The sequence below is a fragment of the Anopheles stephensi genome, chromosome X (assembly GCF_013141755.1).
Source record: "Anopheles stephensi strain Indian chromosome X, UCI_ANSTEP_V1.0, whole genome shotgun sequence".
NCBI lineage: Eukaryota > Metazoa > Arthropoda > Insecta > Diptera > Culicidae > Anopheles > Anopheles stephensi.
This window is the reverse complement of record NC_050201.1, coordinates 5,274,430-5,298,119: the sequence shown is the minus strand read 5'-3', so window position 1 is coordinate 5,298,119 and position 23,690 is coordinate 5,274,430. Positions and strand designations below refer to the sequence as shown.

At 50.3% G+C, this 23,690-nt stretch overlaps 8 protein-coding genes across 14 annotated transcripts; 4 read left to right on the top strand and 4 right to left on the bottom strand.

The window, feature by feature from the left end:
- The first annotated feature begins 414 nt into the window (after positions 1 to 414).
- On the top strand, positions 415 to 3,922 carry LOC118505750 (protein sel-1 homolog 1). The gene is made up of 4 exons (XM_036041966.1): positions 415 to 2,534; positions 2,593 to 3,076; positions 3,148 to 3,352; positions 3,436 to 3,922. The coding sequence occupies exons 1-4, from the start codon at positions 1,103 to 1,105 to the stop codon at positions 3,799 to 3,801; spliced, it is 2,487 nt and encodes an 828-aa protein (XP_035897859.1). The 5' UTR covers positions 415 to 1,102; the 3' UTR covers positions 3,802 to 3,922.
- A 157-nt stretch (positions 3,923 to 4,079) lies between these two features.
- On the bottom strand, positions 4,080 to 5,864 carry LOC118505771 (26S proteasome regulatory subunit 6A-B). The gene has a single exon (XM_036042031.1). It carries the CDS (start codon positions 5,586 to 5,588, stop codon positions 4,302 to 4,304), a length of 1,287 nt encoding a protein of 428 aa, XP_035897924.1. The 5' UTR covers positions 5,589 to 5,864; the 3' UTR covers positions 4,080 to 4,301.
- A 189-nt stretch (positions 5,865 to 6,053) lies between these two features.
- LOC118505773 (phosphatidylglycerophosphatase and protein-tyrosine phosphatase 1) lies at positions 6,054 to 7,726 on the top strand. Of its 5 annotated transcripts, none has more exons than XM_036042046.1 (4): positions 6,135 to 6,433; positions 6,702 to 6,716; positions 6,802 to 7,263; positions 7,333 to 7,726. In XM_036042046.1, exons 1-4 carry the CDS (start codon positions 6,428 to 6,430, stop codon positions 7,465 to 7,467), a joined length of 618 nt encoding a protein of 205 aa, XP_035897939.1. In that variant the 5' UTR covers positions 6,135 to 6,427; the 3' UTR covers positions 7,468 to 7,726. The 5 variants fall into 5 exon arrangements, with proteins under 5 accessions (XP_035897948.1, XP_035897939.1, XP_035897959.1 ...); XM_036042066.1 differs by having other exon boundaries at positions 6,135 to 6,327; positions 7,333 to 7,719; XM_036042086.1 differs by having other exon boundaries at positions 7,312 to 7,713.
- On the bottom strand, positions 7,592 to 8,789 carry LOC118505786 (succinate dehydrogenase [ubiquinone] cytochrome b small subunit, mitochondrial). The gene is made up of 3 exons (XM_036042101.1): positions 8,577 to 8,789; positions 8,175 to 8,463; positions 7,592 to 8,104 (listed from the first exon to the last, which is right to left on the bottom strand). The coding sequence occupies exons 1-3, from the start codon at positions 8,614 to 8,616 to the stop codon at positions 7,915 to 7,917; spliced, it is 519 nt and encodes a 172-aa protein (XP_035897994.1). The 5' UTR covers positions 8,617 to 8,789; the 3' UTR covers positions 7,592 to 7,914.
- Positions 8,790 to 8,822: 33 nt separating this feature from the next.
- LOC118505789 (steroid receptor RNA activator 1-like) lies at positions 8,823 to 9,934 on the top strand. The gene is made up of 3 exons (XM_036042116.1): positions 8,823 to 9,147; positions 9,243 to 9,500; positions 9,573 to 9,934. The coding sequence occupies exons 1-3, from the start codon at positions 9,114 to 9,116 to the stop codon at positions 9,743 to 9,745; spliced, it is 465 nt and encodes a 154-aa protein (XP_035898009.1). The 5' UTR covers positions 8,823 to 9,113; the 3' UTR covers positions 9,746 to 9,934.
- LOC118505765 (myrosinase 1-like) lies at positions 9,787 to 12,196 on the bottom strand. The gene is made up of 4 exons (XM_036042002.1): positions 11,121 to 12,196; positions 10,775 to 11,050; positions 10,156 to 10,706; positions 9,787 to 10,091 (listed from the first exon to the last, which is right to left on the bottom strand). Exons 1-4 carry the CDS (start codon positions 11,790 to 11,792, stop codon positions 9,974 to 9,976), a joined length of 1,617 nt encoding a protein of 538 aa, XP_035897895.1. The 5' UTR covers positions 11,793 to 12,196; the 3' UTR covers positions 9,787 to 9,973.
- Positions 12,197 to 12,565: 369 nt separating this feature from the next.
- LOC118505741 (centrosomal protein of 162 kDa) lies at positions 12,566 to 21,812 on the top strand. Of its 3 annotated transcripts, XR_004905446.1 has the most exons (7): positions 12,566 to 13,195; positions 16,931 to 17,529; positions 17,615 to 17,829; positions 17,900 to 18,726; positions 18,809 to 18,970; positions 19,878 to 20,135; positions 20,512 to 21,812. XR_004905446.1 is itself a non-coding variant. In XM_036041952.1 (6 exons), the coding sequence occupies exons 1-6, from the start codon at positions 12,770 to 12,772 to the stop codon at positions 20,584 to 20,586; spliced, it is 2,304 nt and encodes a 767-aa protein (XP_035897845.1). In that variant the 5' UTR covers positions 12,566 to 12,769; the 3' UTR covers positions 20,587 to 21,812. The 3 variants fall into 3 exon arrangements, 2 of the variants coding, with proteins under 2 accessions (XP_035897845.1, XP_035897831.1); XM_036041952.1 differs by lacking the exon at positions 19,878 to 20,135; XM_036041938.1 differs by having other exon boundaries at positions 19,878 to 21,812.
- Positions 13,244 to 15,998, bottom strand: LOC118505768 (carboxypeptidase B-like). The gene is made up of 4 exons (XM_036042016.1): positions 15,039 to 15,998; positions 14,783 to 14,971; positions 13,610 to 14,277; positions 13,244 to 13,535 (listed from the first exon to the last, which is right to left on the bottom strand). The coding sequence occupies exons 1-4, from the start codon at positions 15,283 to 15,285 to the stop codon at positions 13,293 to 13,295; spliced, it is 1,347 nt and encodes a 448-aa protein (XP_035897909.1). The 5' UTR covers positions 15,286 to 15,998; the 3' UTR covers positions 13,244 to 13,292.
- Positions 21,813 to 23,690: the final 1,878 nt, after the last annotated feature.

Below are 23,690 nucleotides of genomic sequence, written 5' to 3'. Positions count from 1 at the left end.
CGGTCCGGAGGATGCTTTTCGAACGGGGGAGAGCGCGTCGGAATCAGGATCACGTCTCCTGCACGGTGATGTCACGCCGTACGTCAACCTTCCTTGTTGTTGGTTGTGCAGATATCACAATCCTCCTTTTAGGGGCCCTCGGGGACTCGGTGAATATTTTTGGTTTGTGGTGTTCCACCGGATGCAGACAGTGGAAAATAGCCTTCAAAGTCTTCAAGCCATTTAAAAGCTGTTCGGTATTTAAATCAACATTTTAAGCTATTGAGAACGCAACTTTATTTACATGTTTAGCGAAAATAAGTCAATTTTAAATTCCCAAACTTAAAATTCAGTGCCCCTCTCCCACGCACAACGGTCGTTATGCCAGTTATACCAAACGGGTTTTCAAACTGACAGCTCCAACCAACACAACTGTCAAACAGCTGCACCTGATCGGCGACAAGTGCTGCCAGACACGGCCAACCCGCAACCGTATTATCAAGAACAGGGGAAAAGTAAAACACAAAGCCACCCTCCCCACCAACCCACCCAGAAGGGTTTTGTAACTCAATTTGGTGATTTCCCAACAATTCGCCATTATTGTTATTTGTTGCCAAGAGAGAAAAAGAACACACACACAGAAAAAACAGGCTAGCGGGTTTAGGACAACGGTACAGCACCGCCGCAGAAAGATTCTAGTTCCGGCGGACTGTCCTGTGACGCGCTCGTGTGGGTGAATCACGAACCAAACTCTATTGTTTGTCCAGCAGAGGCTGTGCAATGTTGTCATCAAACACACGCATATCGCAAGCACAACATCGCCGTGTAAAATAGAGACACGTCATTTCTCGAACCTGACTGACAGATGGTTAAAAATGTTGCAAAACTTTTTACCAAACGCTATTCGGTAGAAAGTACCCAGATCGGGCAGTAGGTAGTGACAACAACAACAAAAAAGCACAGAGAGCAATACGCCGCAATACGCAGTTTTCCCGTACGCCGCAATCAACCCACCCCCGGAGGACATCCACAATCAATACCACCAAGCGCACCGTATCGTGTAAGGGCCCGTAGGTTAAGTAACGTTGTGCCGACCCTGGTTGGAGGCAGAGAAAGCGCGATCATGATGTGGCTGGGCAGCAGGTGTGTCGTCGTTTCGGCACTGCTGCTGCTACTCACCTGCAGCCTACCGTGGGGCTCGGAAGCATCGAACGTGGACAAGGGCAAGCTACAGGCGCAGGCACCGCAGGACGACAGCGAGGACGATAGTAGGGCACCTCCGGCCGGCAACACCGACCGGGTAGTGGTGGTGGAGAACGTCCCCAACAATGAGCGTAAAGCGGCCGAAGGATTGATTAAGCTGGGCGATGAGCAGAAGAGCCCGGACGGTGCCGACCAGCAGGAGCAACGGCCCTGGGAAAAGCTGGACCTCGACACGATCAAGCTGGTGCAGATAACGGACTTTGCGAAGGAGAAGGATAGCAAGAAAATCCCGAGCGTGCTGTACGACATCCTGGAGGTGCAGAAGCTAATGATACAGAACATCGTGAACGAGATAGAGGAGATCGAGCAGCAGCAGCAGTCCGGTTCGGAGTTGGTTCCACCGAGCGAGGAAGCGACCGAGGCGGCCAAGATCTACGAACGCGCCCAGAGCGTACTGAACAAGACGCGGGTGGACCGTCTGCTCGGTCACAAGCTGATGGTGGAGGCGGCCGGCAAAGGACACCCGCTAGCAAGAAGCCACGTCGCCTGGGCCCAACTGCTCGGCAGTCCGGTCCCGCTCGATATCGAGTCGGCGAAGCAAACGTTTCTCGAGCTAGCCGAGGAAGGGCTACCGGATGCGCAGATGGGTCTCGGCTTTATGCACGCCGCCGGGATCGGCTTTAACGTGAGCCAGGCGAAAGCGCTGCTGTACTACACGCTCGCGGCGGCTGGCGAAAATTCCTGGGCCCAGATGGCACTCGGCTACCGGTATTGGGCCGGTGTCGGTGTACCGAACAGCTGCGAAACGGCGCTCGAATACTATCGGAAGGTGGCGACGAAGGTCGCGTCCCAGGTGACGTTTTCCGGCGGTGCAGCCGTCCACCGGATACGGTTGCTGGACGAGGTGGACAATTCCGGACCGAGCTCGGGCATACTGGACAACGATCTGATCGACTACTATCAGCTGCTGGCGGACAAGGGCGACGTGCAGGCGCAGGTCGGTTTGGGCCAGCTGCACTACCAGGGCGGACGTGGCATACCGCTCGACCATCAGCGTGCGCTACAGTACTTTAGCCAGGCAGCGAATGCGGGCAATGCGGTGGCGATGGCGTTCCTGGGCAAGATCTATCTCGAGGGTAGCGACAACATTAAGGCGGACAATGAGACGGCGTTCAAGTACTTCCGGAAGGCGGCCGATCTGGGCAATCCGGTCGGGCAGAGCGGACTGGGGATTATGTATCTGCACGGTAAGGGTGTGCGCAAGGACACGATGAAGGCGCTCAAGTACTTTGCCAAGGCGGCCGATCAGGGCTGGGTCGATGGACAGCTGCAGCTGGGAAACATGTACTACAGTAAGTAACACCAACACATCCAACAGGACTTTTCCTTTATGCCTTTCAATTTCTCTAGGTGGCATCGGCGTGCAGCGAGATTTTAAGCTGGCAATTAAGTACTTCAGCCTAGCGTCCCAGTCCGGTCACGTGCTAGCGTTCTACAATCTCGGCCAGATGCACGCGATCGGGCTCGGCATGATACGGTCCTGTCCGACGGCGGTCGAGCTGTTTAAGAATGTGGCCGAACGGGGCAAATGGGCGGACCGGCTAATGTCCGGCTACCAGGACTATCGGTCGTACCGGTTCGAGGAATCGTTCATGCAGTACGCCCTGCTGTCGGAGATGGGCTACGAGGTGGCGCAAAGCAATGCCGGCTTTCTGCTCGACCGCGAAGAGGTGAACCTGTTCAAGGATCGTGGCGAAGAGCTGGTCCGTGCGCTGCAGTACTGGGGTCGGGCCGCTGCCCAGGGCTATTCGGCGGCGCAGGTCAAACTCGGTGACTATCACTACTACGGGATGGGAACGCTGATCGACTACGAGATGGCTGCATCGCACTACCGGTAAGTGGTGCGGGCTCTTGGTAGCTCTCGCGCAAACTAAACCTTCTCTAATTGGGTTGTTTTGCCTGCAGGATGGCTTCCGAACAGCAGAACAATGCGCAGGCAATGTTCAATCTGGGCTACATGCACGAGCAAGGTTTGGGCATGAAGAAGGACATACACCTGGCGAAGCGGTGCTACGATCTGGCCGCCGATTCGAGCGTCGATGCGAAGGTTCCGGTTACGCTCGCGCTCATCAAGCTGCAGCTACTCTTCAAGCTAGAATCGCTGAAAGAGGTTACCCATGCGTCCGGTTTCGTTTTCCAAATCGCCTCTCTGCTCGCATCTAAATAGTCTCTACTCTCTTTCCCATTTTACAGACACCGTTAAAAATAATTTTCAACCTAGATGAAAATATAGCCTCCAACTGGGACCTGTATCTGATCACGGTCATTACGATACTGTGCGGTGCCGGCGTGTACTTCTGGCGCCCGGTTCCGACCGCACCGACGCCCACACCCAACGACGGTACCGGAAATGGAGCGCCGGCCAGTGCCACCGTTCCTGCTGCTTCCGCCACCGCCTCCACCACCACCACCAATACGGCAACCTCCAGCAGCAGTGCATCTGCCGAGGATGAAGTGGTCAGTGGGGCGCGTGCAACCAATTCCGAGAACGCTGAAAATCGGGCAAATCGCAATAATGAGCCACACGCAGATTCGACGCAAAATGAACACGTCGAATAAAGGGGGGAATGTGTGTGTGTGTGTAAGGAGGGCAAAATATTGTAAATAATTGTGATATTACCATTTGTTTCAAAATAGTTATCACACAAAGTATAATCATTACGAAACACGCTTCCGTAAAGGTGGGGTTTTTTTTTTCTTCCTTTCATTTTCCGAAATTTTTCATCCTAATTCCAACCTAACAAAATACAAAAAGAGCATATTATTCACGCTTTTGTATATACTTGTTCTAACTACCGCCATCCAGATTTTTACTAAAGAAATTATGCCAAAATAAATCCATTTTCCGTCCACGCGTGTTAACATGGTGTTTATTACAATGCTGTTGGTATATTATAATAGTTTTCAATTCAGTTTGAAACGAGCTTTCATCACCGATCATCAGCTCAGAAACACAGCTGTACACATATGCTTCCTTGCTGGTGCAAAGTTATTTGAAAAAAACGCCAAAAAGGGAAAGCAAAGTAAAACCTACGCCAACCCACTTGAACGATCCGCGCTCAGGCGAAGTAATTCAGGTTGGCCTTCTTCTTCGACTGCACCTCCATGATCGCGTCCATAAAGTCTTCGTGTATGACGGACACGGCCGACCGGCGGAGCGCTATCATGCCCGCCTCCACGCACACCGCCTTACACTGCGCCCCGTTAAAATCGTCCGTCGAGCGGGCCAGCTCCTCGAAGTTCACGTCCGGGCTGACGTTCATCTTGCGCGAATGGATCTGCATGATGCGGGCCCGAGCCTCCTCGTTCGGGTGCGGGAACTCAATCTTGCGGTCGAGCCGACCGGACCGCAACAGGGCCGGATCGAGTATGTCCACGCGGTTCGTCGCCGCGATCACCTTAATGTCGGCGGTCGAGCTAAACCCGTCCAGCTGGTTTAGCAGCTCGAGCATCGTCCGCTGCACCTCCCGATCGCCCGCCTTTTCCGAATCGAAACGCTTCGTACCGATCGCGTCCAGCTCGTCGATGAAGATGATCGCGGGTGACTTTTCCTTCGCCAGCGCGAACGCATCCCGCACCAGCTTCGCACCATCACCGATGAACATCTGTACCAGCTGCGGTCCGGCCAGCTTGAGAAAGGTGGATTTGGTCTGGGCGGCACAGGCGCGGGCCAGCAGCGTTTTACCCGTGCCGGGCGGCCCGTACAGCAGCACACCCTTCGGCGGATGGATGCCAAGATTCTTGAACTTGTCCTTGTGCGTCATGGGCAGCACGACCGCCTCGATCAGCTCCTGTATCTGCTTGTCCAGCCCGCCAATGTCCGAGTACTGTTCCGTGGGCCGTTCGTCCACCTCCATCGCCTTCACGCGCGCATCGTACTCCGCTGGGAGCGTTTCCAGTATGAGGTACGAGTCCTTGTTCACGCCGACCAGATCGCCCGGCTTCAGCTTGTCCGAATCGACCAGCCCGATCACGGGCAGGAAGTACGTCTGGCGGGTGGACGTTTTGATCACCGCACACTTGCCCTTCCGCTGGGAGTCGAGCACCACCACCGCACCGTCATCTTCCTCCTCCTGCGGATCCACATCCAGCAGCTCGATCACGTTCGACACCAGGTAGGGTAGCGTTTTGTTCACCTTAATCTTTTCCGTGTTGTCCTTAATTTTCTCGTTCTGCGTTTGCAGCTCGTGATTGATGCGGACCACCTCGCTCTTCATTATTTTGATCTCGTTGTCCATCAGCCGGGTACGGCTGACCAGCTCATCGGTCGGCATCCGGAGCACCTCCTCGCCGAGCGTTTCCTCCGAATCTTCCCAGATTTCGCGATCCTCCAAATTTCCGGCCATTGCGTTCTGTAGCTTTGTGGCTGTGTATCAGTTGCTTGCTTACGCGAGTACCACGGGTTGATGGTGTGCGGGTGCTGCTGCTGCTGGTGCGCCTAGAATGATGCGGACAATTCGGTTAACAACGGCTTTGTGAGTCCTGCTGCTAGTTCGAAGCTTCGGTCCGCTGCTGTTTCCAAGATGACTATTGAAATTTGCTGTACGCTGTCAACGTTGAGTCGATTCGTGATTTCGGTACGCAAGTGTGTGTGGGGCTGCTGTGCACGGAGGTTGAGCAGTTTATCCCGGCTGTTTGACAAGCGAGGCAAACGATGCGTTTACACGCCACACTTTAGGTGTTGCGCGAAGCAAATTGTTTTTTTTACAGTGTTTTTTTGAAAAAAGATTTAAAAATTCAAAACAAAATTGGGTAAAAATGATTTTTAAATCAGAAACAAATCACCTTTACTTTATTTCCCGATTAATACCAGTCGTATTTATTTACCCAAATTGAAAAGTGTGGCTATTTGCGTCAGCCACAAACCGGTTTTCCATACGTGTGCTGTCATCGACCCGCTGCTGAACATCAACATATGTTGGTGTCATTAAAAAATTTCTCTTTTTTATTTATTTTTCTGTTGTTTGGCTGAGAGCGTGTCGATTCTCGTGTGGAATTTAACCTACCCTATGCTGTCCGCTGCCGACCGGAACCGTATTTTGCGTCCCAAATCCTGTGCGCGTTGTGTGACTCGAGGTGCTTTAGGTAAATTGCCGACCTTTATGCTGATGCAAGAGGGTGGAAGAGTCCAGAGTTTAGCAAAACCAGCCAGCACAACACGAACCGAACTAAAGCCCTTTGCAGGATGACGGTACCGTAAAACAGCTCTCTTACTTTGGGTTTCTATACATTGTTTTAGCTTGCCTGCCTGTCCATGTGCTCCATGTGTGCCCTGCACGAATTGTTTGCTTTCGATTGATTATTGGTTTGTTTGAAATTGTGCCGTGTACCTTCCCAAGTCCCCCCACGCCTCATTTGCCTGTAGTGTGTTGTGCATTGTATCGTCCGTACTTTCACCCGTCCGTGCAAATTTTCTTTTTAACATAAACCTATTTGTTCACGTTTCATGCTAACTGCAGCAGCAGCAAGGCCAGGTAGGCGCCGGATGGCTGTGCGATGTACGACCGACCGAGCCGACCGAACCATTCGCTAACGCGTCTCTGTTTGCCCTTTCCGCAGGCCATGTTTGCAAGAATCACATTCTACCCATCACTGCTGTACAATGTGATGATGGAGAAAATTACGGCCCGCAACTGGTACGACCGTATCGACGAGAACGTCATCCTGGGCGCGCTACCCTTTCGGTCGATGGCACAGGAAATGGTGCGGAAGGAAAACATAAAGGCGGTCGTGTCGATGAACGAGGACTACGAGCTGTGGGCATTCTCCAACAATAAGGCACGCTGGGACAAGCTCGGCGTCGAGTTTCTGCAGCTCGAAACGACCGACATCTTCGAATCGCCGTGCCAGGAGAAGCTATGGAAGGGCGTTAACTTTATGAACCGTTTTCTGCCGGCGAGCGAGAAAATGGTGCAGCTTCCGGCGGCCGAAGGACCTCCGGTCGAAAGCGGTACGATCTATGTGCACTGTAAGGCGGGCCGGACGAGAAGTGCGACGCTCGTCGGATGTTACCTCATTATGGTAGGTTGCACTGGAGTCTGCTCGCTCGTGGAGATAATAATAATCCAGATTTTTTTTATTTTCTTTTAGAAAAATGGCTGGAGTCCCGAGCGAGCTGTGGAGCACATGCGTGTATGTAGACCACACGTGTTGCTACGCAGCAAGCAGTGGGAAGCGTTACGGTTATTCCATCAAACGAAATGTCCTCCAAATACACCGACGTAAAACAGCGGAGCAAATTGCAACGTACGCAACGAAATCCTGACAGTATAACACTGTGTTCGAATGTTACTGGGTTAAGCAATATTAGTATCACGGGCAAACGGTGGCTAGGTAAAACGCTATTAGATAGGAAAAAAGTTCGTTTAACGACGATTTATTACCACATCGAACATCTCTCCCTCTCTCTCTCCGGTGTGCTCATGGATTGGAGAAAGGCAATTTACAATAAATTTGTTTTTTGTTTTTGTATTTCAACCGCTAACCATTCGTGTGATTTTGTTGTGTACAGGATTTGCTGCAAGCTATTACTAAGTCTTGCATGAAAAAGCCGATTCTATTCTCTATGCCTCCCGCTCCGCTGCTCTTGTTTCTGTTTGGTAGGGAAGCAGACATAATAATAATAATTTAATCTTCCATCACTCCCATTCGAGATCGGTGTGGTCGCGCCTTCTATTCCTTCGCTTTGGTGGACCAGATTTTACGGACGACACCCGCAATACCGATATCGTTGTAGTTGAAGTAGAACAGACCACCGAGCGTGGCGGCGGACACCAGGAGCAGCAGACCGTGGGCAAGCTTCGGTACGGTCGTGCCGAACAGGATCGGACGCACGTAATCGGTCACGATTGCTTCCAAACCCCTGCCGGAAAAAGTTCAAGGTTACAAACAAGCGCGATTCCTCGCTGATCTGATATGCGGTTCCCACTTACCAATGCTGATGCATCACAATGCTCACCGCAATCAGGGTATCACCGACCTGTGAGGGAAACATCAAACCAACCGGGATCACTCCCAGCAGGGCAACGGACAGGGCGCGTTCGGCATTCCACAGCGTAACGTGACTGCCACCGCTCGAACACCGCACCGGCGATACGGCAAAGTTGCGCACGGTGCTGGTGAACAGCTGCGGTTTCCGGGCCGGCGTCAGCAGGGTGGCGGTGAAAAACGGAGCCTTCGGCAGGGTTTGGCTGGCAACAAGTGTACGCGCGAAAGCCATTGCTAAAAAGGTAAGACCAGACGGGGGAAAATTATGTAATGTGGGACACGGTTGCAAAACAATTTTTACCCCCCCTACACACACACGCACTGCGAGAAGGGGGGCCCACATTTACCTGGCTTGGACAGTGAACCACGCAGCATGCAGCTGGCCATCGTGAGGCTCGGTCGGTGCGGATCGGGTGTTTCGGGTTAAATTTTCCGGCCAAACGCCACACGGGTGAGGAAAAACAAATGCGCGATCGCGGTTCGGTTTCGGGTTGGTATTTTCGTTCCAGAGCTGCTCGTACGCTTGACAGAAGAGCGTTTGACGTTTTGGTGAAAGGTTTATTTTGACGTTTGCCCCATTTTCCGGTCACATTGCACGCGCCGATCGGATTATCCGGGTTGTATACAATGAACGGCCCGAAGCCTTCTAGAGCGAATTAAACTCTTAAAAAAAAAATATCAGCGTAGAAAAATTAAAACACTAATAAAAAAACAATATTTTCTTCTAAAGATTGATATTCAGGTAGAAAAAAGGTCATTATAATATCGTAATACCATCACGGATAGGACAACAGCATCACAGCGAATGTGACAGTTCGGCCGTACTGTTTTGCGTCCGAGCTGCGGTGAATAATAATAAAGCAGCGCAAGTGCAAACTCCAGCGATGAGCGGCGAAAACTACCGTAGTGCAACAAAATGTAGGATAAAGTACAACACTCTACACCCGAAATACACTTGCCCACATTGCATATGCGGCCCATTAAACTGGGTGTGGTTTTTGATATCGTTTCAGCGCACGAACCAGGCTGGAACGATCCGCCTCCAAAGCTGGTCGGTAAAAAACCGGCCCCCACCACCGATGCGACCGATAGCTTACCGGACCGGGAAGAAATGTTCCGCCAGACGCAGACCGTGTTCGATGACTACGTACAGAGCGTCGAGGAAGCACGGCGACCGACCGTGCAGAAGCGCTTCCAGCTCATGTACCAACAGTGGACGGATAAAAAGCTTCCGGAAGTTCTTGAGCAGCTAATCTACAAGTTAGCAATCGGTGAGTGATGTTAGACGAAACCGGGAGACAATACCGTGATTTACAATGTCGTCCTGTTTCTACTGACTCCAGCACTGTCGAAACAGGATGTGAAGCGAGCAAATGCGGTACATCGTACCATCGTCTGTGATTATGGAAGCATATGCGTGATGTGGGCTCCAGTACTGCGGCATCCGATCGTGGAGTTACAGCAGCGCACTGAAGACGCGGCAAACGATGAAAATTCTATCCTCCAACCAATATAGAGACGCACTTTCGAAGAACGAAGACTGACCACGGCGTGGTGTAATGATTATACGGCGATTTCCAGCTTATCCTGCTGCTTTATTAAGAGAGTCTCCAAGACATGGACACCGGTACGGGTGAATGCAATATGATACGAAGTGGATGCTAATCGGAGAGAAATATAATGTAACCATATCCATCAACACCAACTGCTGGCAACTGGGAACGAGCTGCGAAAGAACACACATCTACTCCGTCGGTATGGTGCGTGTGCTGATAACGCTTGCCATGAAGTTGGCCGACCGTTTGGGAATCCGTTTTAGTAGCGGATCACTGAAGTTTACGTAGAACAGGCCAAATTTTTCACTAAGGAAACGAAGAGGCAACATTACACCGGTGGCCTTACACGATCCAGTTCTTCCGTACTTACCTGTATCCTCGCAACCATTCGAAGTTGTCGATGATGCTCCAGGCGGTAAAACCGGCTACGTTACACCCATCTTCGATCAACGCACCGAGCACTGCGTGCAAATGGCGTGCATAGTAATCGATGCGTGCCGTATCATCGAGCTGCCCGTCGTCGGAGTAACCGTTCTCGGTGATGAGCACGTTTGGATTGTGGTAACGTTTGCGAACCCAGTTCAGTATGCCACGCAACCCTTCCGGTACTACGTACAGCCAGGAGGATTTTGCCCGGCTCCAGCCGGGATCGACGGATTGAATAATCCGCGCATCCCGCTGCCACGAGGGCGTTTGCAGCGGATCATAATCCGTACCGTCGAGCTCCACCAGCCGGCTGGAGTAATAGTTATAGGCGAAAAAGTCGGCACTACCCCGTAAAAGCGAACGGTCGGTGTCGGTGAAGGTTGGAAGCCGGGAACGGGTACGACCCTCGAGTTGGCTGTGCTTGGCAATTTCATCTATCATTACGGCCGGATAGTTACCGGTCGCTCCGAACAGGGGATCGGCAAACCAGCCAATCTAGATGGTAGGGAAATACGTGCTGTAGCATACGGAGGGATGTGGTTGGGTTTAGTGACACACATTACCTGAAACTCTATCGCACGGTCCACGGCTTCCTGCGCAGTGGCATTGGTGGCCGGATAGTAGTATCGTCCGCTGAGCGTTATACCCATCAAACCGTTTTGAGTTTGCCGGTACTTTGCGTTGTACAGCTGGTAGGCTGCAGCGTGGCTCAGCAGCACGTGATGGGCACACAGATACTCACCCACACCGGAGGCATAGACGAGTGGGCCCGTTTTGCCCGTACCGTACCCTTCCACACAAAAATCGTACGGTTCATTGTGAGTGATCCACAATTTGACCTACAAGATAGGAAAAGCCGTTACAAGGCGGGGTTTCTATTTTTTTGTTAGTTTGTCGACTATCGCTTACTCGATCGCCAAACGTCTGGAAGAGTGTGTCCGCATACTCCCGGAAGTAATCCACTATCAGTGGCGATGCAAAGCCTCCCAAATTTTGCAAATACTGTGGCACATCGTAGTGCAGCATCGTCACCACCGGCTCTATGCCGTTCGCTACCAGCTCATCGATCAGCCGGTTGTAATACTCGACCGCGCGCACATTCAACGACGATCGATCACCCCGCGGTAGCAGCCGGGACCAGGCGATCGAAAAGCGATAGAAATCAAACCCAACGAACGCCAGCGATTCGATATCGTTTGTGTAGAGATGGTACGAATCGGCGGCCCGGTCACCTGTTGCCCGGTCGACTACCAGCTCGGGATGGTCGTGTGTTAGCGTGTCCCATACGCTCGGTCCCTTGCCGTCCTCGTTCCAGGCACCTTCGATCTGGTACGCTGCCGTTGCCGCACCGAACAGAAAATCGTCCGGGAACCGGAAATCGTTGTCCGATTGGCTGGTGGTTGATCGGTGGGATGGTTTCTTCGATAGCGCTTGCTGAAGCTTCGACGGTACTAACGCTAGCTCTCGTCTACGGTCGTGTTCTACTAGCTGTGGTATACCGGTCGTAATGTAACTGTAGTAGCCATTTAAATTAATCACCACTAACAACCCCACAGCCAACAGCGAGTGCTGAGAATGCATCGCAAACAGTTTTTATTCTAAGAGGAAGATTTTCTGTTCCGATTGAGACGCTGCCCTTTCGAACGGCGGGCGCTAGCCTACTGATACTGTACCGTCCAACGAACTGCCGATGAAAGTTACATCGTGTGTAATCTATGTTGAAGGTGTACCCTTAATTTTCTTATCTGCTGCCCCGTTACAGACCTGACATTATTTAATGATGAGCGCCAGCAAAAGACTCGAGTCTTTATTTGAAAGTGGAACGAAATGGAAGGAAGCGTGCACGGTTCGCTTTTGATCTTTACCCTTGCCGAGGGAGCGTTTATTGATAATGGAAGCAGGAAATAACAAACTTTCCCTACAGCATTCGGTGTCGGTGATCTAGGTGAGAAGCAATGGACGGTTCAATCAGATTGGGAAAGGGGAAAACAATTGAGCCATACCGCATATCTGCGTGGAGAGAAAATCAATAATGCATACAGATGCATCGGTGTTGTATGTATGCTCCTAAATGTATGCAGCCCGCATGACGTAAATGTCGACTCGATGTCGTTACAATTTGAAATAATCGTTTTATTTTGTGGTTAAATTGTTTTTTTTTCGTATTCTCTTACGGGGCATGATGTCTATTTATGGAAAAAATCTATATTGATGCAATTTTAACGACACACGATTAATTTTTTCCCCAGTGCATGTGTGGGACGGGCATCGATTCAAACGGAATGTTTACCCCTGTGTGTATGCACCTTGATTTCACGGTGCGCGCAGTGTGAATGTTTGCAGCGTTGTGTCACATAATCACAACAAATAGGGAAAACACCCAGCAAGTCGTCTTGACGGCCGCTCCTCGCGCGCGCCACACACAACACAAACACAAAACAAAAGACAAAAAGTGCAACCATACACACCCGTACGCATCGAACCATTCCCAGCCCCATCCGGTTGTTTTGTTATGTGAGGCTTCCCGTGGCAACCAACGCAAACGGGACACGCGAAATATGTCCGCGCAATTGAACGGCATCGGACGGTGGTCGGATAGTAAAGCGAAGCGGCAACAGCAGCCCTCAGCCCAACCGTGCTGCGACAGTGAGGAGGCGTCGCTGGACGAATTTCTCGAGCACGAGCTGCTCTGCTGGCTGAACGAGGACAAACCGATCGGACAGGAGGTAGCGACGCTCCGGCCGGAACTGTACGGCGAGCTGAACCACTTGTTCGGTGTGGCCGCGAACGAGGCGGACAACCGGTGTGTGGAGGATATACTGGCCGAGGCGGAACGGTTGATGCTGCAGGATACGGCCGGCACCGAGACCGACCCTACCGCACAGTCACCGATGGGGTGGAGCGAACTGCTCCTGCCGGAGATGGACCCGTCGCCGAAGCATGATGCACCGTACCTGCGGACACTAAGCCCCGAATGTGTGAAGGTAAGCGCTCTCTTTAGTTTTATAGTTTATTGTTTCAGCCTTTGTTTGTGTGTGTGCGGGTTTGTAGCGCGTGTGAACGGCACACAGCCACGCCCGGTTACAGTTTGGCCACTTCCTGTGCAATAACGTCGACAAACTGAACGGCTTCGTCGCCGGTCGGTTTGATTTGGTTCGCGGGCAGCACGAACCCGTACCGGCCGGTATCGCGCAGCTCGACCGTGTACGCGTACTTTATGTTGAGTGCACCGCGTGCCCAATCGTCGGAACCGCCTGCCGCCGGGTAGAGTGTGCTACCGGACGGTCCCACCGTGTATCGCGAACCACTTCCTTGCTGTATTTGCTGGAGAGAAAAAAAGGAAAAAGCATACCAACTCAGTAACGACTCATTTTCCCTGGTTGGGATATGATTTGTACCTCCGCGGCAGCATCACCGACCCGCTTCAGATCGGCATGATCCGGCGGTACAACACGATCGTATCCCCACGGGTACAGGATGTACTGGCCGTAGCTGTGGAACGTTAGGAACCCTTGCCAATTGGCAGCCGACGACTGCATAAACTCGCTCACCGCTTTCGTTTCCGGCTCGGAGAATGGGCCCGAACCGGCAAATATTTCCGAACACGGTTGCTTCGACGTACCCTGGCCGCCCCATTTATATCCGTAGTTACGGTTCAGATCGACGCCGGCACACGGCCCATACTGTAGGCCGCCCCGGTTTTTGCGCCACAACCGATCGTACTGGTGCGAATGTTCGTACCCGTCCGGATTGTGCACCGGCAGTATGTACCAGTCGACGTTTCGCAGATGGGCCGGCTGATTGTCCCAGTCCTCGACCAGCTCGTTCGCGATGTACGTAACGGTGGCCGGGCTGATCCATTCCCGCGCATGTATACCACCGTCCATCCAGATCGCTTTGTTGGACGGATTGCCGTTGGAGATGCGCAACACCTTCAGCTCGCGACCCTGCACACTCTTGCCGATCGACTTGGTGCTGCAAAGGTCCGGGTAGGTTTGGGCGACATAATCCATCCAGTCGTAGATGTCCGCTAGGCGGTGGTACGCCGTCCACGTCATGCGGTGCCCTGTTGGGAGAGGTTTGGTATGAAAAGGAATTGCTCTGCAACGGACAAACACATCTGCCACTGCTTCTTCTTTGGCACAACAACTTCGGGAGGTCTTCAACTTCAAATCTGGAATTAACCTGAGCGGGCGAGCACCGTACGAGAAAACAGTTTTAATCGGAGGCATACAGAGAGGTTTCTTTGGCATACAACCTGTTCTTCTTCCTTGGCACAACAACCTCCGAAGGTCTCTCCCTGTCTGCCATTTTTGGCTTTCTGTGACTTGATTTTACCCGTAGTAAAGTATGGAATTTGATGGAGTATGGATATGGGGCCGTTAACGATTCGGCCACCGGACCGCCCCAACCTCAGGAGGGCTTAAACTTCAAAGGTTAGTTATCTTAACTTCAATTAATTAGTCCTCAGTTCCATCGGAACCGTTACCAGACATCTTATTCTTATGGGGCACTCTAACTTCCTTGAAGACATCCGCAGCTCAGATAGTCAGTCCTGCACCAATACATACCGTTCCGGTTTTCCCACAACTCCGTTTCCTCGAGCGATGGATTCTCGGTATCGATTGCACGCTGCATATCCTCGATGACCACCTCGTACGGGATGTTGGCCGCCCGGAGGAAACATTCCGCCTTCATGATCTGCTGTCCACGGACAAAGATATCCACCGAGGTGGCATTATAGTTCCACATGGAGGCATCTGCGGGAATGGGAGAGGATCGGCGTTGATGAGACAAGAATCTGGTTGAACAGCGTAAAGCACTAACCGAATCGATCCTGCAGCTCAGCGACGGCATTCTTCTTCGGTTGATCGTCGTAAGCGATGCGCCACAGCTGGGCACCATCGTATTTGACCGGTTGAGATGTTGCGGTAGCGTCGATCCGGGTCGCTGGCTGATCGGCTTGCTCCTTAACGCTGCCAACCTTCGGCAGTGTGTGTCCGGCGGTGTAGCATTGCAGCAGGACCAAAATCAAAAGGCCAACCGATATTCGGTTGGAGTATGTTGGGTTCATATTAATGTCTATATAACTTCACCCACAAACAACTTCTTCAGGAGCACACACACGCTGACGGGTTTTGCGTTAAAAAAATATAACACACTAATTGTAAATGAAGAGGTCGCTTCTTGCTCTGCTAACGGTTGTGACGGTCTAACCCCCGGGAAGGCTTCGACCACCAGAGACTGAAGACGCAAACTGTCTGCCACCAGTGACCGCGTACTGGCCTTATAAGGTCCGATCCCTCCCATCTGGAAAAGGGGTCTGGGTAGGACAGGGTAAGGGTGGGGGAGGGGGGGGGGGAGAGATGAGTATGAGCGAGTTTTGTAGAGGAAGAAAACATCATTTAACAAAAAAAAAAATAAAGGCAACAACGCACAGCACCAAGCGCAAGCATTTAAAAGACGAGTCATGCTGGTTCTGGTTCGATCGTGTGTTCGATCGAGTGCTTGTGTAGGTATGTGCGTGCTTGTGTGTGATGGTGGTTCACTACTTTCTTTTACCGGGGTTCCCATCCCGCGTGAGCGAGCGCTGGAAGGAGGAGGCGGTGCGAGTCCCGTTGGCTTTCGGGTTTGTTCTGCGTCGTGTCGTTCTTTGCACGCGCGGGCCCGCGCACACAGAAAGATGGCAACCGGCTGAATCTAGGCCATCCGGCTCGGTCCCACAACACAAGAACGACGACCGCGACGCAAACGCACTTGCAGTATCTGGGACCTAGAGCTGCCAGAGTAGGCATCGATCAAGGCAGAAGTTAGGTGGGTGGGTGGGTGGGTGGTGTGTGTGTGTACTTATGAATTCCAATCATGCTTTAAACATCGTCAGGTAAAGGGTGAGACGACCACCCTGTCTGCTCGTCCACCTGGGACCTGTACTGGTTGGTTAAGTGATGGGCTTGGAGAAAGGCTTGATGGAGCAAGAATCGCACGGCATTTGATTTGATTCTGGTTAACATCGATTGTGAAGCTCATAATCAATCCAGTGATGAGGGTAGTCGATGAATGTCAAAATATTTCTCTGTCCCACATATGAATTCTTCCACATTTTTTTAAACGTTACTAGCTTAGTTTAAAGTTTGGAGAGTTCTTCTTCTGTGCAGGACTCGTCCCCAAATTTCAAAAGCAAGCGTCCATATGATAACCACAGTTCGGGGTTCAAGATCTATGACAAAAAACTCTTTTTCTTAATCTTCACAGAGCTAACTTGTAGTTGTTGAAGGACCTCTGATGTTGGGGCGACCCCGGATCGTTCTATCGTAGTGAGGACTGACTGTCCGACTACGTGGTATCATTAAGTCTTGTAAGCCAGAAATGGCAGGCACGACATGTAATAAGAGATCGTTAGACCAAGAAGAGATAGAGAAAGATGTCTGTATGTTGGTGTAAAAATCATTGCATGCTCTTAGGCTGACCCATCGAAGCCTCTGTAATGGGATGAGCTTGGGTTCCAAGGATCTGTTCCGAAAATGAAGACCTTAAAATGAAGTCTAGGAAGCTAAAAATCGTAGACTCAATCGTAGACCTATTGAGGTTCTGCTTGCAAATGAAGCAGAATTAGATTAAATTGATCAAAAACTGGTCTGGTCTCCTACCATCTCTGCTGGTTCACACTGTACCCGCTATTATCTCAATGACTTTTCTGTCTACCTTGTCGGCTTGTCTAGGTATCCGATGTGGGCTGCCGTGCTACTTACAATGCCACACCCGACGGTAGGCCCCGGTCCCAAACAATGGACTCCATGTCTAAACCACCCAACGAGAATCTCTCGGCCAGCTCACCCATTATCAACCGTACGCCCACACCACCACCACCAAGCACGCCCCGACAGCGCCGACACCTTCACGATCAACCAACCCCTATCAAACCCGTCGTAGAAACGCGACCAGATATCGCTGCTTCACCTACCGACCAATGCGGGCCTAATCGAGGCCTAAGGCAACCCAACGCCAACGGTAGCACTAGTTGCCCGGTGCAGCGACGGCAGATGTGTGACCGATCGACACAACCGTCGCCTGTACCGGAGGATGACGAGCCGGACCAGTACGCGAGCTGGTCGAAGGAACGGTTGCTGGAGGGTAAGATCACCGAGTTGCAGGAGCGGCTAAAGGATACGGAAGAACGGTACCACAGCTTGAAGCTGCAGTACGACACACTGTCGCAGGTCCATCGAACGTTGCGCGAGAATTACGGTGCGATGCAGGAGGAGAGCGAGAAGCTGCAGTTCGACATACAGCATCTGACCAAGTGTGCCGACGTGTTGAGGTAGGGCTTGCGGAAGGTGCTGTTCGAACGCGTTGATTTCATTTGCGCTCTCTCTCTCTCTCTCTCTCTCTGTGGTGTGTTGCAGGTCTGAGTTGCAGTCCGCCCGGTGCGATCGTGATTCGGCAATTGAGTTGCAGAAAATTCTTCAATCCGAGCTGGACGAATCGCGCAAGGAGAAGAAAAAGCTGCAGGACAGCAGCGAAAAGGACTCGAAAACCATACAGGACCTGCAGCGCCAGTGTCGGGAGATGGAGCGCATACTGATGCGCAAAAATCCGGACTCCATCTCAGCCTTAATCGGTACGGGTAGCCTACTTTTCTTCTACCGTCAGCACCAATATATCTCTGTTTTCCCTGTTTCCTCCTACAGTCGCGAGCAAATCACCGACGGGGAAACCCGAATCGGACGGTTCCACCTCAACCACCTGCCGGCTGCTGGAGCAGCGGATCGCCCAGCTCGAAGCGGACGCGAAAAAGCAGGACGCCAAGGCGCAAGGTATATTGGCCGACGTGCAGGCCCGCTTTAACTCGGTGCAGGCAAAGTACGAAACGCATATAGCCGATCTCGAGATGCAGGTGCTCAGCCTGCAGGAGATCAACTCGAAGCTGAACGAAAAGATTATCCGCCAGATGGAGGAGCTTGCGAGCATTAGCAGCCATGCGGCTGCCGTTAAAACCACCGGTACCGCTTGCTTTACGCAAACCGACGCACCGGTCGAGGAGTCCGGACCGGAATGCCGGGCCCGCAAACGGGATGTGCCAGCCAGTGTTAAAGTGCGCTCTATTTTAGTGCAGACCGATGTGACCGGAACGGGGGTAGAAACGGCGATCCCTACCAGCCGGCAACCGAGCGCGAAACGGGCCCAGGCACAGAGCAAGGAGGATGCTCACCTGTTGGCCACCATCCGGGGCATGCGGGTCGATTTGGCGATCAAGGAGAAGGCGGTCCAGCGGTTAACGCGCGAAGTCGACGAGTGTAAGAAAACGATCAAAAAGCTGCAGAAAAAGAAGGACCCGGTGCCGGTCGGTGCCGGGCGCGGTGACAGTGGCCGTTCGCCGGCCAAGGTACGCAACAAGGTCGCGGATAGCTGTGCGGACAGCGGTCCCGATGCCGGTGCTGCGCTACGGGATGCACAGTCGAAGGTGAAAATCCTCGAACTGGACTACAAAGCGCTGCAGGACAAACGGTTGCAAGATGTAAGTGTCCGCTTGATGGGCTGCGTGCGTATTTGTTGTATCTGTCTATATCTGTGTGTGTGTGTGTGTGTGTTTGTTTTAGCTCAAAACACTGCAAGCCGCCCACGAAAAGGAGCTCGCATCCTGCCACGAATCGATACGCTTTCTGCAGCAACGGTTGGCCGAAAGTGAGGAAGAGTTGCTCCAGCGTAAGGATAAGCAGCGGCCCAACCACAGCAACGATTATTACGGTCTGAAGGCAAAGGTATAGCTGCGTGTGTTTGTGTGTGTGTGTGTGTGGGGAGTGGTTCGTTCATTTAGCAATTCTCACCCCACCCTGCACTAACAACAACAACAAAAAGAAAAGCCAAACAATTCACCCCGTCGTAGGTCACATTGCAAGCCGTTTGTTTGTTTTGATTCGTCCTTTGGGGGATCGTCCATAAATTACGTAACATAGCAAATATGGATCTCCGTGCGCAGGATCCGGCCAAAGGCTGGGATAAAGACCCCTCTCACTCACGAGCGCTCACTTTTCGCAACTGAGTTACCGAAAGGGGTATCTTTTACCAGACTTTTAATAATATTATTTATTTATTATTACAAAAAAAAAAATCTTAGCCTAACTAACTATGTCTAAATTTTAGGTATTTATTTAATTATTTTCTAATTTAAATTTTACATATGTCAGTTGCGAAAAGTGAGTACCCGTGAGTGGGAGGGGTCTTTAGCCCAGTATCCACGAGCAAAATCAAGCCCAAGAAGCCAAAAACGGGAGGCCCCAACGCCTCTTAACGTTGTAATGCCAAAGCAGAAGAAGAAAAATATGAATCTTGAGCATTGAGGTATATTATTTAGGGAGGAAGCGTAACGTAACAAAATGGACGATCCCTTGCGTTCGTACGCCCACAGTTTTGTGCTTTCGCTTCTTGTGCCGTCTTGTACCACTGACAAGATACAGGAAACTATGATTTATATTAAATCTATCTTTTCTCTCTTTTCTCTCTTTCTCTTTCTCTCTCTTTTTTCTCAATTTTTTTAAATTTTTTTGTTATATTTATATTTGTCTGGTTTTTGTATCCCTTCTGTCCTGTGTTTTGTGTTTTTTCGCTTCCAATTTCACTTTCAATCACTACTTCGCTTCTCTGTGTGGTCATACGGCTCTCGCCTAGCGAAAGCGCACACTGAAACGGGTCGTTACACCACGGCAAGGACAAACGGTGGCCCGGAAATGGTGGCTATCGGCCGGCCGTAATCCGTCCACGTGTCAGGCGTTGGTTCAGCACTTGCTGAACCATGAATTTCACAGTACCAAAACGAGCCTGCAACAGCGTAATGGTGACAATAAGACAAAACTGTTAAATTAACTAAATCAAACTCGAAAAGTGTGTCGCCACGAGGAGTGTCCAAGTAGCCGTATTTTAGCGATGGTAAATAGTAGATTTAATAGCGTAGATTGCTAGCGTTCCTTCTTGATCGTTAAAATACGGTTCGTGAATGTTTGCTGTTAGCCAAAAAAAGAAAAAGTGACTCATGTTTTTTTGCGACTACTTTACGTTGCATCGCGATTCGTTGGTTGTCTCATCATCCGGCGACAGTAGAACAGATCATTGGCCAACCGGGTAGAGCAAGCGTAAAGAGAGCGGGTAGTTCATATGCTAATTACACTTTCTTTCCCTTTCTTTCCTCTTTCACTGCCACCCGGCGCTGGACATATGTGTGTGTGTGTGTGGTGCCAAAATGTACAACGATGGAAAATCTCCGTTTTCTTGTTGTTGTTTGTTTCCATTTTCCGTTTTCCTTTAGGTCGCGTACTTAGAACGACGCCATACCGAGCGTGAGCAACGTCTGCTCATGTTGGTGGAAGCGTTAAGCAAATAATTGTTGCTCACTACCCGTTCGTGGACGTCCGGTGGTCAGTTTTGATGTTTGCATAACTAACTTTTATCGAAACGGCGGAAAACCTCCATGATGGAAACCCGTTGCTCCTAGTCACGATATGTGCCAGACCAGGATTTAGTGTGTTAAATAGGTGTGTGTGTTTCTAGGCGTGGAAATGCATGTGTGTGTGTGTGTGCGTGTGTGTATGACTATGTGTGTTTTAGGTTTGGCGTAGGAAAAGGTCCCCACTATTAAAAACTGTGGTATATCTAATGTCTCACTGTTTGAAACTATTTGAAACAAACACCCTTCTTAACAAATCACAAGTGATGGGAATTTAAACCACTCAGTAAGGTGAATTAAATCAGAGTGAATGAGTTAGAATAGTGAGTTATATCGGATCACTATTTAAGAGTCAAATCTCGAGGAATGATTAAACTCGCCGTGCCGACTAACCACTCACTCACTTCATTTTAACTCACGACACGAAGAGTTAAATCACCGATGAGTTATTTAACTCTGAAGTGACTTAAAACGCAGTGAGTGAGTGAGTCTGTCGGCACGAAAGAATTAAGTCACAAGTGAGTTGAAAAAGCTCTTCGTGACGATTCGAATCTTCTAATTCATTGCCAAGATTTAACTCATTCACTCATTTTGACTCAATTTGCACATCCCTTCGAATCACTGTCGACGGGGAATGATAAACGAAATTAGAGATTTTAATTTTAATCAGATTAAACTAGAACATAAAAGGGGTTTTGCTATCAAATAGCAATCAGTAGAAGACGGAAACTCTACCTAATTAATTTAAAATTTATTTATTTATTAAATATTAACACAATCCTCACAGTAGAGTATTCGTTTCGAATTCAACTTTTTCCCGGTTTTAAAAAAAGACACCTTGTAATGTAAGTACTATTTTTCCCCTAACAAAAACCCCCCCCAAAAGGGACGAACTTATGTCCCATAGTTCTCTCGACGCATCGATTTTAGTGGATGCGACAGTGTTGAAAATTATTGTTCGATAACGTAAGTGGTTTTAGCTGTGAAGTTGTACACACGTTCGATCGATATCCAGGTCAAGTTATTAGTAATGGCGATTGGAATGGATGCCGAATTGACGAATCAGCAAACAAAAAAAACAAATTGCCATAAAACCGTTAGCCGGTAGTTGTATACACCAGATCTTAAATAGACTAATAAAAAGAAAGGATTCACAAAAACTATCACAATTTGCTGTCTTTGCTAAATGTTGTTGAATTAATGTCCTGTATGCGTGGAGCCTTGTGATTGGAATCTTGGTATCATCTATCCCATATACAACAAGGGAGATAAGGCTAGAATGCAGCAATTACAGGGGTATTACGGTGTTGAATACCGCCTACAAGATCTTCTCCCTAATCTTACAAGTTCGACTTGTCCCATTCGTCGAAGAGATGGTCGGAAACTATCAGAGAGGATTCCGAAACGGAAAATCAACCACTGACCAGATTTTCACGATGCAGCAAGTCTTGGAGAAGATGGCGGAGCAGCAGCTCCACTCCTACCATCTCTTCATTGATTTTAAAGCCGCAAGGGGCTAAAGCTATACGACACAATGAGCTCTTTTGGAATCCCGGCCAAGCTTACCAGGCTTGTAAGAATGACAATGGCCAACATCGCATGCCAGGTGAAGGTGGATAGAAAACTCTCAAGGCCCTTTGCTACCCATCAAGGGCCTGTGCGCCAGGGAGATGGGCTTGCCTGTCTCCTTTTCAATCTGGCGCTAGAGGGAGAGCCATCCGCGACTCGGAGGTGGAAACTTCGGGGACTATCTTCTATAAGTCAATCCAGATCTTGGCATACGCTGATGACAAAGATATCATTGGTTTGAGGTTCTCCTATGTAGCAGAGGCTTATCAAGGGATCGAGCGTGCGGCACAGAACCTCGGGTTGGAGATTAACGAGGCGAAACCCAAAATGATGGTGGCACCACCAGCGGCCCTGCTAACAAACACTGATTTACGCAGGGGTGATGTACAGATAGGTGACCGCACTTTCGAAGTCGTCCAAAACTTCACCTATCTGAGGTCAAAAGTTAGCACCGATAACAACATTGATGTTGAGTTACGCGCACGGGTGCTGGCATGCCAATCTCCACTCTACATACCTGTGGCGACGGACGAAGCTGCGGACTGTACAGAACATTTATAGTCCCAGTACTCACATACGTCTCTGAGACATGGCGCCGCTAAACCGTGAGCGGTATCGAGGAATATTGCAGCAGCCTGATAAGTAAGTATGCGTGGGTGTATGTGTGTGGATGAGCTGCATGATGGTGCCCGTTACGAGTCAAGGTGTCAAGGTGTCAAGATGCGGCCAAGACATCTGACGATGAGTCCTGAGGATCCCTTATCTGTCTTCTCGAGCCAGCCGTGACTCGGAGGTGGATACTTCGGAAACCATCTTCTATAAGCTAATTCAGACCTTGGCAGATGCTGACGACATACCTCAGAAGTTCCTCAGTTCCACAGATTCTCAGACGAATCATTGGCTTCGTATGTTATCAAGGAGGGGCGCTACAATGACTTTCCTATTGGGCAGCGCATCAATCTCGCCAGACTCCGGTGGGCTGGTAATGTCATGGGAATGACACCGGACCACCCAGCCCGAGGCCCAAACTGAGATGGGAGTGATGGCGCTGGACCGTGAGCGGTGGTGTCGAGGGTTGTTGCAGCAGGCCAAGAATATGTTGGTCGAACATATACCATGTCTCTGCAGCAGATTCTCCAACAGATAGGTCTTACCGACAGGCAGTCGCTGCTCACAAGACAAGACTGGAGGAACGTGTCGAAGATCGGATGCAGCCTTGGATCGAGTTTCTTGAAGAAGGACCCAGCGAATCCCAGGAAGACATCAGCAGCTGTGTGTTAATCTGGTCGCAGTATCAATACTCGTAGTAGTGCATTTTTGTTTTGAATAACCACATTTATTGTTCGTTTATCCATCAGTACAATTACAATCCAATATAGCAATGCTCATTAGCCAAACACGGATTATTAGTATTTGTTACAATATTTTTTTTTATTTTATGTATCATACGGAGATGTTTTTCTTTTCCTTCG

Bases quoted from the DNA above. Each gene is read 5' to 3' on its own strand.
- LOC118505750 (XM_036041966.1), top strand. From the start codon at position 1,103: ATGATGTGGCTGGGCAGCAGGTGTGTCGTCGTTTCGGCACTGCTGCTG. The intron at 3,077-3,147 runs GTAAGTGGTGCG...TTTTGCCTGCAG, and splicing joins ATGGCTGCATCGCACTACCG to GATGGCTTCCGAACAGCAGA. The intron at 3,353-3,435 runs GTTACCCATGCG...CCCATTTTACAG, and splicing joins AGCTAGAATCGCTGAAAGAG to ACACCGTTAAAAATAATTTT.
- LOC118505771 (XM_036042031.1), bottom strand. From the start codon at position 5,588: ATGGCCGGAAATTTGGAGGATCGCGAAATCTGGGAAGATTCGGAGGAA.
- LOC118505773 (XM_036042046.1), top strand. The intron at 7,264-7,332 runs GTAGGTTGCACT...ATTTTCTTTTAG, and splicing joins TCGGATGTTACCTCATTATG to AAAAATGGCTGGAGTCCCGA.
- LOC118505786 (XM_036042101.1), bottom strand. From the start codon at position 8,616: ATGGCCAGCTGCATGCTGCGTGGTTCACTGTCCAAGCCAG. The intron at 8,464-8,576 runs GTAAATGTGGGC...TTACCTTTTTAG, and splicing joins TGGTTCACTGTCCAAGCCAG to CAATGGCTTTCGCGCGTACA. The intron at 8,105-8,174 runs GTAAGTGGGAAC...TTTTTCCGGCAG, and splicing joins ATTGTGATGCATCAGCATTG to GGGTTTGGAAGCAATCGTGA.
- LOC118505789 (XM_036042116.1), top strand. From the start codon at position 9,114: ATGAGCGGCGAAAACTACCGTAGTGCAACAAAAT. The intron at 9,148-9,242 runs GTAGGATAAAGT...ATATCGTTTCAG, and splicing joins CTACCGTAGTGCAACAAAAT to CGCACGAACCAGGCTGGAAC. The intron at 9,501-9,572 runs GTGAGTGATGTT...TACTGACTCCAG, and splicing joins AATCTACAAGTTAGCAATCG to CACTGTCGAAACAGGATGTG.
- LOC118505765 (XM_036042002.1), bottom strand. From the start codon at position 11,792: ATGCATTCTCAGCACTCGCTGTTGGCTGTGGGGTTGTTAGTGGTGATT. The intron at 10,707-10,774 runs GTAATGTGTGTC...CCTACCATCTAG, and splicing joins ACCGTGCGATAGAGTTTCAG to ATTGGCTGGTTTGCCGATCC. The intron at 10,092-10,155 runs GTAAGTACGGAA...TCGTTTCCTTAG, and splicing joins GAATGGTTGCGAGGATACAG to TGAAAAATTTGGCCTGTTCT.
- LOC118505741 (XM_036041938.1), top strand. From the start codon at position 12,770: ATGTCCGCGCAATTGAACGGCATCGGACGGTGGTCGGATAGTAAAGCG. The intron at 13,196-16,930 runs GTAAGCGCTCTC...CGGCTTGTCTAG, and splicing joins TAAGCCCCGAATGTGTGAAG to GTATCCGATGTGGGCTGCCG. The intron at 17,530-17,614 runs GTAGGGCTTGCG...GGTGTGTTGCAG, and splicing joins AAGTGTGCCGACGTGTTGAG to GTCTGAGTTGCAGTCCGCCC.
- LOC118505768 (XM_036042016.1), bottom strand. From the start codon at position 15,285: ATGAACCCAACATACTCCAACCGAATATCGGTTGGCCTTTTGATTTTG. The intron at 14,972-15,038 runs GTTAGTGCTTTA...CCATTCCCGCAG, and splicing joins TGAGCTGCAGGATCGATTCG to ATGCCTCCATGTGGAACTAT. The intron at 14,278-14,782 runs GTATGTATTGGT...CTCTCCCAACAG, and splicing joins GTTGTGGGAAAACCGGAACG to GGCACCGCATGACGTGGACG.